General features: G+C 50.4%; 1 protein-coding gene across 1 annotated transcript in view; it reads right to left on the bottom strand.

Moving 5' to 3' along the window:
* Positions 1-17293, bottom strand: part of MYO18B (myosin XVIIIB) — a 230720-nt gene that overhangs the window by 68811 nt on the left and 144616 nt on the right. The window contains exon 33 of the mRNA XM_004690853.1: positions 16026-16178. Coding sequence (XP_004690910.1) covers positions 16026-16178 — 153 coding nt within the window. The remainder of the gene's footprint in view (positions 1-16025; positions 16179-17293) is intronic.

Genomic DNA, 17293 nt, shown 5'->3' with positions numbered 1-17293 from the left:
GGTAGACAGCGAGGCCGGGGCTGCGTCTTCCAGGAAGGTGCGATGATGGCGCTTTGACCAGAGAGGAGGGAAGGGGAGAGAAAGGGCCGGATCTGCAGGGCAGTGTGCAGAGAACAAAAGGCCTGGGCAGGCGGGAGCAGATGGGCCATCATCTCATGGGAGATGATGTCAGATAACTAATAGCGGAAGGAGGCGTCACACGGGCCCCCGCGCCGGGCCCAGTGGCTTGGCCCAGGGCCAGGAGGCCAGCCAGGGCCCCTGTAACTCAGCGGCCAGCACCAACATGACTGGCACCAGAGCCCGTCCGCAGGGGTCCTCCTTTCCCAGGGTCTGTATCAGCGGGAGGCTGCTGGCCTGCAGAGCCCCAGGGAAAGAAGGCTCTATTTTTATCCCCATTTTACAGATGGTATATCGTGCATGACCCAGAAGTGCTCCTTCCTGTCCCCAACCTCCCGGGGCAAGCAGAGAAAGGGACAAGTTATCTCCAGGCAGAGATGAACAGAGCAGACGCAGTCGACAGCAACTGCCGCCGGCACCATTCTCAGCCAGCGGGGTTAGAGGAGGGGTTACTGTGGCCCTGATGGTTTGGGCACATGAGGCCCCACCTTCTACTGTTGCTTGGGCACCATCTCCAGTGCCCTGGGTTGCTTCTGCCTGGCTTCATCACAGTGCCACCCAGCTCCAGAGAAGAGGGCTTCTGTGAGGACAATAATAAGTGAAGAAGCTGAGGCTCTCGCAGGGGCATGGCGTGCCTACGTCCCACAGCTGGTCTGTGCATAAGCCAGCTGGCCCAGCTACAGAACCCACGCGCTGACCCACAGCCCCTCAGGGAAGGGCTTAAAGGGATTCTAGTTCAGTTGCAGGCAGTTATCTCAAGAACTTGGAGCGATAGTGGAAGCCATTCGGGGGGCTGCAGAGTAAGGAGCAAAAAAATCAGAAGGACTGACAGAACTCAGTTCAACTAAAGGTAGAGACACCGATATATCTTCTAGAACCCATCCCAAGGAGAAGAAATTTACTTGTACTGGCACAAGCTAAGTGCCAGATTCGTCATGCACAGGGTTCAGAGCTTGGGCACTGAAATCAGACTGTCCCAGCAAGTCACTAACAATGCAGTGCACCTCAGTTTCCTCATCTGTATAATGGGTCTGTGCAAGATGAATGAGTGAAAACCCGACAGTCCCGAACACAGAGCCCAGTGCTGAGGAAATGCCAAGACACTGACAGCTGTGGTTATTGCTCTTGGTTCCTTTGGTTCTCTCACAGCCTGAGAAGTGGGGGCCTGGAACCCACTTAAGAGGTGAGTCAAATAAAGCAGAGGCTAAACGCACTGTCGAGGTCACGGAGCCAGGATGCCACATGGCTACAGCCCTGACAGTCTGAGGAGGAATGTTTGACTTCTGGCAGGCTGGCACAAGTGGAGGGAGGTGCTGACCCTGGAGGGGCCCAGATCAAGCAGACCTAGATTTTCATAGGATTTGGAGGCGGGGGGATTAAGACCAGCAATTCTCCAGCCCAAAGCCTCCACCGGGCAGACTCCAGGCTGCTGCTGACAAGCCATCTGAATGCTGAGCTTTAAAGTTCTCAATTTATTACCCTTTGGGGAGGGAGAAGAAATACAGGGCCATCACAGGCTGATTTTCCATTATGGATGACCTGGTGTAAGAATAACTCACTGTGCATTTTTTCCATATTGGGGCGGCTTGAATGACGTTTTTATGAAGTCGGGTGGCAAGTCATGTTAGGGCCGACATCAGACCCTTCAGTGGTGTGACACTGCCCGCCACTGCTTTGAAAATGTCTGCCTGGGAAGAGCTCCAGGCAGATAGGCAGAGAGTGGGGGGCTGCGGGCGGGGTGGGGGAGGTCGGGGCAGTGGGTGACAAGTGACGGCTCGGGAAGGTTACTGAGTCTGTTCCCCAGCCCAGCAGCTAATGTGGCAATGAGGATCTGGAGGGGACAGCTGTCATCTCACACCTTTCAGCTCCAACTCATCACCACACCCCCATGGAGCAACCATTAGGCTTCGTGTGGGAACATCACAACACATGTGGTGTGGTTGAGGGTGAGATAAAGCCCCTCAGGATTTCCACATCCAGGACGAGGATGGGGCTAGACCCATAACAAGCTTCCAACAAGAAAACAGCTTTGACTTTTGTATAATTTTCTTTCTCTTCCAAATCTTGCTTCTTGTGAAATTAATACAAAAATGTCACTGGTATGGTACCAAGCAACCAAAGCCCTTTAGAGAGTCAGGAAATTCACCTCCCCATGAACCTGTTCAGTCATTCCATTGCTCACTAAATAAATACAGCACCCTTTCCCAGAATCTGCTCCAACTCTGAAAGAGACACTGAAGAGTGTCATTTCCTTCTTAGACCTCGAGTGAGGACCCCATCAAATGGACATGTGTCCATTACAGTTCACCCTGCCGCTACAGGTGAGAATGTGCTTCCAGAACTTGCTCATAAAGTCAGGGTCTCTAAGCTTAGGTCTGGGGCTATGTGGCGAGACCCTGACTCTTGGATGATAGTGAGAGGGCCCTGGAGGTCCCCGTAGCCTGGAGCTCACAGGTGCAAGATGACATGCGCACCATCAAGAATGAAAAGCAGCACATGCCCAGCACACAGATTAGATGACAGGCTTTCACTCTGTGCCAGGCAAGCTCGGCGCGCTTTTTATAAAAGGACAGGGAGGTGGGGTGCCTCTCATCTACTGTGCGTTGGGACACTTGATACCACACACCATTGCGTGATTGTTCAAAGCAGACCTAGTTGTCAGGCAGAACTTGGTCCTACCCCCAACTGCTCTAACTACAAGCCCCGGGACCTTGCATTAGTTATTGAGTCAACAATTCATTTTTCCCCTTCAACAAAAGTTGGGGAGATAATGACTTGCATTCTTCGGGCAGCATTGCAAATTACAGTGGTAAAGTTGTACACTGCACCAGTCTTAGAGACTGCAGGCACAGAGACTGTGAGGATTAATTCTTTCTCTGTGTCAAGCACAGCTGTGAACATTTTTCACGCATTAACTCATTGAAGAAGAGTCAGTGTACTTCTATTGTCACAGCTGAGAAGGCCGAGTATAGATAGGGCAGGTGACTCAGCACAGATCACGCAGTACTAAGTGCCTGGGGTGGACCCAGGCAGCCTGGTCACCAAGCTTCCACTCTGAGCCAAACACTGCATCCTTTGTGTTCACCACAAAAGCTTGATAGGACAAATCTTGCAATATGTCTTCCCAGCACCTATTACTTCCTTCATTTAATAGCTGCACCCCAACTTCCTTACAAAAACTGTTCATCCCCCAAAACGTTCATGTGATTCTGTTGAGACTAACCCTCCACGCTCAAGTCCAAAGAAGAAAATGTGTTTCAAGGTAGCCAATCCGAGCACCATCTCCCACTGGTAGGAGGTGACTGGCTGCAGAGTAATAGCACAACTGACTCCAGAATTTTTGTTGCGACCATGGAAACAAAATTGACACCTCCAGAAGCACATGGTGCTATTTTGGTATGTCTGGTGACCCTCTTCCTGTCAAGAAGGGAAAGCCTGCCTCAGCTGGTGCCTGACACTGAAGGAACCGAGAAAAGGTAGAAAGAGACACTCGCGACGTCCTGGCTGCTGCATCTAGATTCAGCCACTCCTGAAAGCATGCTTAGCTTCAGATCTCTTCAGCTACTTTGACCTTCTACCCTGTCTTTACTGTTCAACATTTTGAGCTTATTTGCTATCATCTGGAGAGGACGAGTGAACAAGTTAGAGGAATTAAAACATATAGTGGCAGTCACAGAGGAAGCACTTAAAACCACCGATGATAGCATGTGTCGATGCTACCAAAAGATGGAGCAGAACAGTTCCATCAAAAACCCTGTGGTATGGAGACAACCATCTGTTGCTTACCTACCTTGTACATCTACCTCTGACTATAGGGGGATAAATGTTGCCCCTCTCCAGTTATTAAACTGGGAGGAGAGGAGGGAAGGCAATTTCTCCAGGCAGTGTGTAGACTACTTGGTGTTTCTATCACTACAGCCCACATCAGCACAGCAAGGGAGGAACCGGCCATCATTTTACAAATGAGGAAATCGCAGCGTGGGCAGGGGAAGTGACTTACCCAAGGTCAAATTCAAGTCCATGCAATTTCAAATCTATGTTGTTTCTCCAACCCCCACAGTCCTCTCTGCACACAAGTCCTTTTCTATTGCTGAGTTCATCTCAGGCATTCTCTGCACAACACCCACCTCCTTTCATTCAGTGTGAGGGCAATTGAGATTCCCATCACATATACATCAACCACAAACTGATGAATAGCATTACTTTCCTATGCGATGCCATCTGCCTGCTTTAAATACCTGGGTAAAATGTTTGCTTTGGACTTATGAAGCTACTCGATGAGTTGGCTGGGCATAAGGCAGGGAGAGTGAAAGTTCTGATATTTTAGCAAAGTGGTTAGAACCTGGATTTCTGGGTTTGACTGAACAATTCAGGGGATTTAAAAATACTGTGTAGCAAATGCTACAGGGTTGCGTTCTATGACATGGTGTCAGGCTAATCTCAACCCATTCCAGTCTGGGCAGCCCAGCAGGGCTTTCCAAAGTGCTAACCTTCAGCAGGAAGGCGTTCTCTGAAGGGACTCACCAACATCTCAAACTATAGACAACACTGATGTGGAGCCAACTTACAAATGCACATTAGAAATGTCAGGCCAGGGCCAGCCGTGGTTTCTCAGGCTCAGAAGTTTGAAAACAGTGGCCCCAAGGGGCAATCTGTGTCTCTGTGTCCTTGATTCCAGACGTGCTGGGCATATACTACACATTCTATGATTGCTTGTAGGGGACCATCAATTTATTGACACATCGAAATGCTTTCTGTGTATTCATTGTTTCCATCTTCCTCAGAGTTGTAATAATCATTTTTAGGAGTAGAATAATTAATAATAGAATTAATAATAGAATAACTATTCTATAAATGCTTACCACTTATACGTTAATTTGCAGTGGGTAACAACTCTACAAAGTAAACAGGTAGTTTCACCCCTATCTTATAGAAGAGAAAACTGAAGCTCAGAGAGGTTAATTAACTTGTCAAGGTCACACAGCTAATGGATGGTGAATGGGCCAAGACCTGAACTGAGGGCTCTGCAATCAGCCCTGGCCTGTGCTTGCCAGTGGCCGCATAAAGCAAGTTTCCTTTCACCGTTTTTTTTTTTTTTAACTCTATTTGAGGGTTCAAGAGGCCTTCCTACTTGTATATTACTGGATCTAAGGATCTTGATTGCACAGACTTCAAAAATGTCCTTCCTAACTTCCCCTCTGGTGATGACAGTTGGAGCACACTGATGCTCCCCCAAGAGAGAAAGAAGAGAATCTTAGACAAGCAAGAAAGAATGCTCAAAGAGGCCCTCCGCACCCCCATGCTATTTAGGGCCCCCCTTTTGATTATATGCCAGCATCTGAGCATAGCCAGCACCTGAGTGCCTCCATGTCTCTCTTCCTGCTACAAGGCAGGCTCCCAGAGGACCACCAGGGTCCTGCTTACCTCTGCGCCCCCACGTGGGGGCCACACACATGTTCTAAGGGGGCCAGTCAGTTCGACTACCGCAGCTTGGTCAGCGGGGCTGCCTGAGTCTAAGCCTGAACCCCACCACCTCGCGTTTCCCACACAAGTCACCTGCTGCATAGTTGCTTCCTGGCTCCTACTAGGTGCAGGTCTCTGACCCAGGCAGCAGGCCCCAGCAGGGCAGGACCCGCCCCTGCAGGAGGAAATTACCTGGGGCAGTGTAAGTGACCCCAGACTTGTTCAGCTACCCGCCACCCCCCCCCAAGTCCTTGAGTCAGTTCCTATATTCCAAGCTGGAAGGAGGTCAGTTCAGACTACCCAAGGGAAGCCCAGTCAAATAGTCAAGTCCAGGGTAGGGAATGGTCAAGGTGTAGAGGACATCCGAGTGAGCTTTACCTGTAATAAGGGGCTTGGTGTTTTTTTTTTCCAAAAAAGAAAATATACACACACAACTTTGAAAAGCCCCAGGTTAGTTCAGACCTCCCTTCACAAAAAAAAGCTTCCAGGTCCCTAAAGTAGAATTTAGCAGAGACTGGTTGGACATGGATAGCAAGGGAGGGTTGGATTCCACACTTTAACCAACCTCCAAGTAGTTACTGGGCTTCCTGCCATCTGCACCATGAAACTCCAATTAACCACAACATTCAGCTTAACTAAGCAGAATCCCCATAGCCTCACCAAATGATTTTAAACTCAATTCCAAGATCAATTGACTTGCTTTATAATTCAGGACTTTTATTTATGCAATGACTCTGCTAAGTGAATGTAACAGGAAGCTATGAAATAGGAGATAAAGTTTGTAGCACCCAGAGCTATTAAAAAGGTTACATCTGGCCCTCCCTGGTGGTGCAATGGGTTAAAGCACAGCACTGCATGCAAGCCACAGCCGCTTCTGCATGAGTTTGATACCCAGCCCAGAAGGTGGTGCACATGGCACCAGAGACCTCTCATGTCTTGCCCGCTGCTCCCCTCAGCAGTGTACTTCATCAATCTGCCTGTTTTGCTCCCCACTCTGTCTGGTGAATCCCTCTCACTGCCTCTGCACCTCTGGCCTGCACTCCAGTTCTGTGTACATAAATAGATAAATCTTTAAAAAGATTAAATAAAAGTTTACATCCATAGTAGCCTACCAATCACTAAGGAAAATACCCATTAGAGAAATGAACATATGATTTGAACAGGCAAAAGTTGCTCTCTATATGGCTATTTTTCCTCCGAGAAGGTGATCCACTAACTTTACTCATCAGGGAAATGCAAACTAGAACCACAAAAACACCTCCTCCCCTAGCATGGCTAAAACACAAAAGTCTTGACAAGGACGGGACATCAGTAGTCTTCTCACAGCCAGCGAGTGGGAACACACCCATCTATAGAACTTTGGGAGAGCATTAGGCATTGCCAATGCTCTTAGGATTTTTGACTTACAGTTTCCACTTTAAGAGCATGTGAAAGTGATACCATTAAGTAGAAACTGTACTTCAAATTTTTAATTTTGATCTTCTGGTTATGGTACCACAATCCTCCCATCTGGTGCTAGGCGGGAGCTGTTACTAGTCAGTTAAGAGCTCACCCATGTAAATAACCGATACATGGGTCTCCCTGGTAACCTAGGGCTTAAGTCTCAGTGCTGTCACCATAAAGCCTGAATTCAATCCCTGGCCAGAGGGATGAGCCACAAAGACCTCTCCAATCTCGCCTGCTGTTCCACTTAGCAGTGTATCTCAGTAAACCCGCCTGTTCTGCTCCCCTCTCTGTCTCTGGTGAATCCTCTCATCCCTATACCTCTTGCCTACACTCCAGTGCTTCTACATACACACACACACACACACACACATTTAAAAGTTACAAAACAAAAGCAGCAATGTGCTGTGTTGTAGTGCTTTTGACTTTCTCTTCTTCCCACTTAGGAAGAATTTTGCAGGATGAAAACCCAAGGTAAGAGGATGAAGATGTGTACAGTCAAAGACACATGTGTGCTCCAGAGACAGTCCACACCTGGAAAATCATCCTACAGAAATGCAGGTGTCAGCCCTGCCTCTAATAACATATGGTGTTCACAGTAGCCATTATCATAATAAATAAAATCTAGACACAACTCACATGCCCATTAATAGCATACAGAGAAACTGGCAGAGCCTCCCAGAATGGCAAGGAGAATGAGCCAAACTTTGCAGACAAAACCATCAAGAGCTCTTATATGTATAAGCAGGAAGAAAAGAAAAAAAGTAAGATGCAAGGTCAGGGCAGGCAACTGTTGACAATTCCCCTAAGGAGTAACATGATCCTATCTAAAGTTCTAAAAAATGCACCTTCCTCTCCCCCAAAGGTACCAGGCACCTTAGGAGAACGGGCCTTCCTTGCTACCCTTCTCCCTTCCGCGGATGACTTAGCGCCTGAGACAAGGGCGGTGGGCAGACAGCCTCAAATCCATCTGCCTGGATGTTCCTGCTTACAAGGCTGGGAGTCCTGCGTCCCAGAAGTGCCTCAGACCTGCACCCTCCAAACGGCTCTGCAATCAGAAGACAAGGTCCCGGTTCCAGTGCACCTGGGTGGGGGACACATCCAGCAATAAGGCTGTCACATCTCCCAAATGCCAGTGTCACCAGCACAGACAGCTGAGGATCAACAGCATCAGGAGAGCCCAATGCCGGCAGGCTTACACCCTGTGCTGATCCCAAACTGGGAGAAAAATTGCTATAAAGAACATTACTGGGCAGAGGGGGAAATGAATAGTCCGCAGAAAAGATCAGAGGTCAGTAAATTTTTCCTTCAAAGGCCAGATAGTAAATATTTTAGGCTTTAGAAGTCAAGAGGCAAAAATGGAAGGATATATAGTGGTCTTTAATGGCCATTTAAAAAGAAACATACAACAGACACTCACAGGCAGCAATAAAGCAGGAAATGACCCGGGGCGAGGGTAGAAGGGTGGGGGACAAGCCATGGATGCCTTGGTCCGCTGATGCCTGGGTCAGAAAAGAGTGCTTCCTCCTGTTAAATTTTGATTTTGAGTAGCTAGAGGGGATCCTGTCTGTAGGCTGCTTTCAAACAATTCAGAAATGAAATTTAGAGAGAGCGAAACAGTAAATGGAGCAGGATGCTAGAAACTGATGAATCTAGGTGAAAGAGATACAGGAAGTTTTGTAACTTTCTATAACTTTGAGAACCCTTCTAGATAATTGTTTTTTTTTTAATTCCAGCCTCCCCCCGACCCCCCACCCCTCTGATTTTGGGCAAGTTTCCTATATGCTGAGCTCCTGCCTCTGTGGGGTGTGTACACTCCATGCAATCACAGCCCAGCCCGCCAGCCCCTGCTCATTCATGGGAAACCCTGAAGATACACACGCTCCTGCACCAAAGCACAAAAGCCCAGCTCTGGTGGAATCACCACATTTAGGTGGGTGGGTGACCAGGCTTTTCACCAGTTTCAATCTGGCCTTTGTCTTATGACAAGAGGTTATGTACAACATTGAATCAGCTCACTCCAGCGTCATCTTTACAAAAAGAAAAATTCTCCTCAAAAACACCCAGGCCACCTGTTCTATGCTTCCTGGCTGGGGAGCTGTGCTCAGCAGATCAAGAGGTCTCAAAGAGAAGTTAGACTATGCACTGGGCATAGCTCAGGCAAAGGGAGAGAGGTGATACAGGCACGGGACCCTGCTCATTGGTGCAATAGGAGGGCTAATGTGCTTCTTTAAAAGTCAAATGGGGGCCTCCACTGTGGCCAGCACTTCCACTGCCATGTCTGAGTTCGATCCCTGGCCAGGGAGCTGACCCACATGGCACGGCAGTCCTCTCCTATCTCCCTGCCGCTCCCCTCAGCAGTGTATTTCAATACATCCTGTTCTGCTCTCCATTCTGTCTCTGGTGAATGCTCTCACCTCTCACACCTCCGGCCTGCATTCCCGTTCTTCTACACAAAAATAAATAAAATCTTTAAAAGAAATTTAGGTCAAAGTGAGGAATCTGGACTGAATTCTCAGAGCAGAGGAAGTCACTGATACTTCTTAAACCCAAAGAGCCAGAACTGTATTTAAATTTTCGAATTCTCTCTGCAAAGATCAGCTAGCAGGAAGACTTGGATAAGGTAAGAGATCACCTGTACCCAAGTGAGAGATACAGGTGCCATGTAATGAGGTGGGAAGAAAGGCTGGATTTATTAAGGGGGTACAATGACTGAGACTTGGTAACAGCTTAGTTCTCAGCAGGAAGAGGTGAATACAGCTTCCAGCATAAATCAAGTATACAGCCAAAAAGCTTAGTGCAAACTCTTCTCCGTTTAAAGGAAAGCAAATAACATACTTCCTTTGGGGAGGCTACAAAGGTCAAAGGCGTGAATCAAAGGAGAGAGACAGAGAAAAGAAAGCCCCTTCTGCCCTGGAGCAGACATCACCTTCACTCTCTCCCTAAGCAGGTGCCGGCATCTGCTACTCACAGATGTTATTTATGCATAGCGATTATCTCAATTATATATCTTGGTTGTTGGAATTGCTTCTGTCTCCAGATTAGTTTGTTTCCAATAGCAACATTCCATGGGAATTAATTAGTAATTGGCTCCTAAAGAACAGGTGTCATTAGACCAACCCCCTACCTGTTTCATGAGACCCCACAGAGTCACGGCAGAGACCAAAGTCCTCCCAAAACTGACACCAGTGTGTGAGGCAGGGGAGTCTGTGGGGAGCTGTACATTTGAAAATCATGGTCACATGGTTTTCAACTTAGAGAATTCTCTCAAACCCAAGTGTGGCTAACTCTGCAGACCCTAGCTAATGTTGTGCAGGGGTGAGCACACTCCCCAGTAAGGCCAACAAAAAAGCCAGCTGAGCACAGTGCACTCTGTCCTGCGGATAGCTGCAGCCACTACTTTGTATCAAGCAGAAGCTACAAGAAGCCCCAGGTCGGGTACAAACATGCACCCTACTCCCTGTGTGGGGCATATTTCCTGTTTTTCCCTGCAAGTACAGACCTTATATATACACCTCCGGGCAGTCTTAATAAACAGACCACGGACTCCACACTCCAAGCTCGTGCTTCATTTTCTTGCATCTCCAAGTCTCTACGTTCTGGTGAAGGTAGCGGTCAGCGCACCCCTTGGTGGGTTAGCAACACCCAAGCTCTTTTTCATCAGTCTGCTAAGTTATGGAAACTATATGCCCCTTTCAGTGTGAAAAAGGAGGCTGTGGAAGGCAGCTCGTTTGCCCCAAATCGCGCAGCCTGTGGGTAGCCGAGGCAGGCTGTGACTAGGGCTACTATCTTGCTCTGTTTTATCACCGGGTCTTAAACCTCAGGTGTTCTCTGAGATGTAAGCAAAGCTCTCAACAAATGGAAACTGGGAGAGAACACCAAATAACCCCTTGGGGCTATCCACAGTTGGAGCAACAGGAGGGCTGTCCTTGAGCAACAGGAGGGCTGTCCTTACGCGGTAACGGGGGAGCCGCGGGACGCCTTTTGAGGAAACCCTCACGCTGCTGTGGATCTGGCGTGCACACCTCAGTTGCTGCTGCTGTGGATCTGGCGTGCACACCTCAGTTGCTGCTGAGCCTGGAACCCTGGAACCCCGCCATTTCTTCTGATCACAACTTTCCCCGCCCCATGGCTCTCGGTAGCTCCCAATTACCCTTGGGAGAAAGCCCAGGTGCCTTCGCCAGCTGACTAGGCCACTCCTGAGCTGGCTCCCGCCTCCACGTGGCTCAGTCTCCCTTCTTTTTTTGAGATTTATTTATTTGTACATACAGAACTGGGGTACAGGCCAGAGGCTCAGGGGCAGCGAGAGGCTTCACCAGAGACAGAGTGGGGAGCAGAACAGGCAGATCGACGAAGTACACTGCTGAGGGGAGCAGCGGGCGGGTCAGGAGAGGTCTGCCACGCCATGTGGTCACCTCCGGGGCAGGCGGGAATCGAACTCATGTGGAAGTGGCTTTAGCTTCTCAGTGCAGTGTTTTAACCTGCGGCGTCACCAGGGAGGGCCCCAGTGTCCCTTCTTACCCCCAACCCTTTCTACCCCCCAACACCAAGCTGAAGCCCCTCCTGCTCTTGTCTCCCCAGAGAGGCCACAGCGCCTCCTGCCGAGCCAGAATTCAGAGTCATTTCCATCTTTAGAGGGACAGCCAAAGCCACCCGTCCTGTCCTCATAGGTTCAGTCCCTAATACCCCGCCATAAAACGCTCATCATGGGCAGGGGGCTGCTCTAAGGCTGACCTCTCACCTCGACCAGGGACCCCTCAAGGGCTGGGACCTGGTGTCTCCTCCATATCCCTCATCCTGGCCTCAAATTCAACCCAGAGGAGACCAAATCAGTAGTTGGTGAATTCACACAGCTCTCTGAGGTGGCAGAGTTTCTCCACTCTGTGCCCTGACAGGGGAAACCTTTCTATCTGGTGTCACAGCTCAAAAAGGGGTTGTTCAAGTGGCAGGTTTGACCTCCTCTGTCCCTGAGAGGTCCCTGGGACACACAGCGATGCCAGCACTCCACTTGAGGAGAAGGACTTGGGAGGTCAAGTCCTTGTTGAAGACCTAAGCACATGCCAGGTCTGGTTCTGTTGACTCAAAATTTAGTTTTAGATTGGCTGCATTGAGATCTGTCCGCCTAGTAGAGCCTCAATGTCAGTTGGCACGTCTACAAAATGGATCTACTGTCACTCAAGGGTGTTTGATTCCCAAATGCTGGTCCTGAGACCTGCATCAGAACCCACAGGTGAAGATTCTGGGTGCTAATTCAGACTTAGTGAAAAAGAGTATCTAGGGATGGAAGCTACAAAGCTCTGATTTCAAATAATGCTCAAGTTCTCTGACATGCAGAGTTTGGGGACCCTGAGTTACCCAAGAAAAGCCTGGGATATAGTGGGTGCTTGGCAGATGTTAACAGGACTCAGGTTACGTAAAATAAGTAGCTCCACAGCTTGCAGCCATATCCTGTGACGTGCCCTTGGGGAACTGCACAATGTCTCAGATGCTGTTCCCTCATGAGTGAAATGGATCAAAACCAGAAATACCCGCTTTCCAGGGTATGGTGAGGGTCACATCATAATGTAGAACAGCGCAGCACCAGGCCATCCACGAGTCCCATCAACTGCAAAGCCTCCTCGAGTTTGTCCCTCTTGCCATGTCCATCTCCAACTAGGTGGCCATTCGCTCTGTCCTACAAGGCTGCTCTAGCCTGACGAAGCCCACCCACCCTCCTCAATTCATTCTCTTCATGGAGGGTGATGCTTTTCAAGCTGGGTTAGGTCGGCTCTGCTTGCAACCTGCCAAGGGCTTTGGCCACACTGGAATAACCTTCTAGACCTGCAAGTTCTGGTCCCTGTCGCTCCTTCTCCTCCCAGGGAGGCTAACCTGACCACCTGAGTCAAGCTGATTCTAAAACCCAGCTTACAGTTTATTACTAGAATAATAAATTCTCCAAGTATTTGTTTAATTGTTGCTTGTCTTCCTTCCCATCAGATGTTAAGTTTCACACTTATCTTACTAACCCATCACACAGCTAGTCCACCACATCCCCGACACACAGTAGGAGCTGCATAAATAACGAGTGTGTGGACGAATAAATTGTTCAACACCACCTCACAGTCAAGGCACAGCCAGCAGCAAAGTTAGCTCCCTCTCCCCCACCCCTCCTGGCTCTGTCCCCAGAGCTTTCAGGTAAAGGACAAACATCGTACATCAGAGAGGAGACGCGGTGATGCCCAATGTCATCGTTGCTTTATTTGATTAGCTCCGACTCCAGCATCCGGGACACGCGTGCTGGGAGCCAAAGCAACTGTACCCTGACCTCTGGTCCACTAGATCCCATCCTTATAATGATTTCCATGACAACAGCCCCGGAAAGGCAAGGCTGTGAATTCCCTTTGATAGGAGCCGGATGCAGAGACAGGGAAGAAGGACTTTCAGAAGAATGAAGCTCTTTGATTCAGCTCAAGGCGCCTTCATTAAATACCACTATTTTCCAAGAACACACATTTTAACCCTGCAGAGGGAGATTTCTCATGAATACCAAAATAAAAAGCACAAGAAAGAAAGGAACCAGAATGGGTTCTCTGCAGGAACATTCACCTGCAGGGTGGGGGAGGAGGCCTGGAGGCTGCGGCGTCCCCCTATTTTGGTGGGAGACTGGTAGAGGCCGTGGCCCCTGGCAAAGGGGGCACAGGACCCTGACGGGCCTGGATGCTGGCCAAGAACTTGCACTTCTCTCCCTACCTCAGGCAAGTCAAAAGGATGAAGGTCCCCAGCTCCTGGCCAGCTAGCCAGACAGGGAGATACAGGCTGAGGAAAAAGAACCCCCAGATTCCACACACAAACCCTGGATGTGAAGCCCAGCTCCCCCACCCACCTCCAGTGCCACCTCTGGGCAGGGGCAATCCCACACCCCTTCCCAGGGGCACCAGGAGGGCTGATTGGGGGATGAGTTCATGCACAGGCATTGGAGGTTTCTGACAGGGTAGGAGGGTAGAGGGGTAGGGGTGTTGGGGGGGGGGTCAGTGGAGGAAGCAACTTTCCTTGTTTGCCCCATCAAGGGACTTTTAGCACCAAAGCAGGGTAGTCCAGAACAGGTCACCCTGGAAGGGAGTGGCCTGTTGATGAAAACCATAGCACTGTCAGGAGAGAAGAGGTCTCACTGCCTCCTGGCCTAAAAGACCCGCCTCTCTGAGAGTGGTTTCCCCAAAACCGGAAGTCTGACCTCATCAGGAGAAAGCAGATTCCCCCAGCTTGGGGGACACCGTACAGAACAACTGGCCAGTACTTCTCCTGTCAAGGTCATTAGAAAACAAGGTCAGACCGAGCGGCTGTCCGAGACCAGAGGGGACTGGACTGGGGACACATGTACTGCCGTGTCCTGGAGCAGGAATGGGACATGAGTGGAGAAACTGGGGAAATCTGAATTCAGATTTTTGGAAGCTCTTCTACTTTCAGATGATAATCTCTATCTGAAACTTTTCTTTTTACAGTAGGGAAATTGATCTCTGGGTGGTGTTTCTAACACCTGCCTCCAGACACTGCTGCCCCCCACTGCTCATCGGCTCCTCCAGAAGAAAAAGAGGAGCGCTGGGTTTGGAGTAGGGAATGTGGGTTCCAGGCCTGGCTCTGCCTTTAACCTATTGCGTGACCTCAGGAGAAACCCTCACCCTCTCCGTTCCTCCATTTCCTCCTTTGCCAAAGCAGAAAGACAAGCTGACTGAAATCAACAGGAAGACACTTACTGAGCACTGAAGATGTGCATGCCCTGGCTGGCATCAGCAAACACGAATAAAACAAGTCCTGCCCTCAGGAAGTGTATAGTTTTGTTCAGGAGTCAGTCCTGAAAGTGCAAATCACGAAGCTGGGTTTCTGGGAGATAATTAGTCCCTGGCCATATGGTGTGGCCGAGGCATGGATTTCCACCACAGGGCAGAAGCCCAGAAGAGGAGGTTGATGAGATGGCCACCTTCTGAGAAGAGCTAGAGGCAGGGCAGCGCCTTCCCTCTCCCACACTGCGTCCAGCAAGCTCACGGGGGAAGGTGCGTGACGGGGACAGCCCCAAGAGCACGCCCAGCTCGACCCCTCAGGGCTTAGAGCCCCCCACAGACCCACCTATTTCCAGCTGCCCGTGGAGACAGGTAGCGCACCTGAGCCCTCACTGTGTCATTCTGCTCCAGGACCTCAACCCTGTCTCCCCGTTTCCCACCACCCTGCAGGTGTGACCTGCTCACATGCTCAGCACCCATTCTCCGAGGGCTCTGTCTGCACCTGCCACAGCTGACACCTCTGCCCAGGTGCTCAGCTGCGGCCTGGCTCACCTCCTGGAGCCTTCTGACATCTTCCTGGCAGCCCGGAATGGTGAGGCCCACAGATCTGGGTTCAAGTCCTGCTCCTGCCACGTTCTAACTGTGACTTTGCGAGGGTGAGGGGTCACCTCCCCTCCCTGCCCCTCAGTGACCTCACTTGTGAAATAGAGATGATGGCCCTCATCTCACCCTCATCTCACCCCAGTTCTCTTGGGAACTGCTTGCGACAACCTGGACAGAGGTGTCCGTGGTGGGGGCTCCAGAAAGGAACAAACAGTGGCCAGCATCATCTCGTGATCAATACCACTAGCACGCTGACGGGCAGCGAGGTGGCACTGTTTGGTGGGCTGCTGTGGCAGGGGCAGCCTTTGCACGATTCGTTCTATTACTATCAGTTTTATAAGCACACCTGTTGTCCCCCCCCACACACAACCTCACACATACATGCACGCGTGCGCATACACACACAGGGCACTTAGTCATTCTACCCCAGGGTCCTGCTCTGCCCAAGACCTCAAAGCTCCTGCTGCCTCAGCCCTCAAAACTCCTTTGTCACATGACCCTCCTCCCTTCCCCACTGTCACCTCCACACGACCCACCCAGGCCCTCACTGGCGCACCTCCCTGCAGTGCTACAGCCACACCCGGGCCTGGCAGGGAGAACCTTTCTCAAGATTGCTGCATAATCAGGGGACCCCGAAACACCCACCTGGCTGTGCACTTTCTCCAGCTCCTCTTTGCCGACGGACGCCCCGGTCTCCCCCATGGTCCCCAGCAGGAGCTGCACATCCGACAGGAGCGCGTGGGTCCGCCTGAGGTCTCTCCGGAGACGCTTCTCCACATCAAAGTCCCGATGGCCAATCTGGAAGCCAAGGGAAGGCGCTCGTGAGCTGCGGCAGAGAGCAGGGTCTGAGTCCTCGGGCACCAGGCGCCCTAGGTTCGAATCTTGCCTCTGCCACCGAGGGATGCTGCGTGGCCTCGGACAAGACCCTACTCCTCCTTGAGGCTCTGTTTCCCCATCGGCAAAATGGGCCTGGCTGAGCCCCCAGGGTGCTGTGATAGGAAATGCCTGCTTAGCTAATGTGACAGACGTGTCAGGCGAGGCCCCTGCTGGCGAAGTCACCACAGCCCCCCACGCCTCCCAGGGCAGTGGCTGGACAAGGTGGGGGAGGGACTTTGGGGGTTATTAAGTTATTAATCTGGGTGCTGATTTTTTCAGCTTACAAAAAGTCATTGAGCTGCATAATAGGTGGGATATTCTGTGCTTCGATGTGCAGGTTACACTTCAGTCAATAGTATTTAAAATCGCCTTGCTGCCTTTGAAGGCCTAACTCAAGCGTTTCTGTGCCGTGAGCTGGATCCCCTTAACCGCTGAAGGACAGGCAGATGGGGTGGCTTTCTGCAGCGGGACCTTCCCAGAGGTAAGCACATTCCTTCACTCAGAATCCTGAATTTACAGGCCCTGAATTTAAGGGACAGTTGTCAAGTGGCCCCTGAAGAAGCGACATCCTGAACCTGGTAGCAGGAGGGGATCTTAAACTCTGACAACTTCCAGCAGCCAAGAGTACAAGCTGATGCTAAGCAAGGGAGAGGCGTGGAATTTAGCAGGGGCCCGAGATAAAACGCCGCCAGCCCATAACGCCCAAGAAACAGAGGGCCAACTGGGAACAGGCCACCCCCTTCTCAGGCCCTTCAACAAACCAGAGAAAGACTGTGGCACCATTGGTCAGAAGGATGTTTCAAAAAGAACAACATGCAGGGCTCAGTGGGGGCTCTGTTTCTACACACTGGGTATCAGGCCTCTGTGCCCAATGCAAGCCATTTGCTGGGATCTTAGACTCCGTGCCATTCTAGAGGGGGTGTGGAACCCATCCATTCATTCTTTCACTTTTACATCATTCTTCATTCTGTGCATTTTTCATCTCAGTTGTAATCCCCGTGGGCTTCCCACCTCCACTTCCCCCGTGTGCCATCACC

The sequence above is a fragment of the Condylura cristata genome, unplaced genomic scaffold (assembly GCF_000260355.1).
Source record: "Condylura cristata isolate star-nosed mole 26May11 unplaced genomic scaffold, ConCri1.0 scaffold00029, whole genome shotgun sequence".
In the NCBI taxonomy this organism is placed as follows: domain Eukaryota; kingdom Metazoa; phylum Chordata; class Mammalia; order Eulipotyphla; family Talpidae; genus Condylura; species Condylura cristata.
Note: the sequence above shows the minus strand (reverse complement) of the source record. Positions and strands in the feature narration are given on the sequence as shown.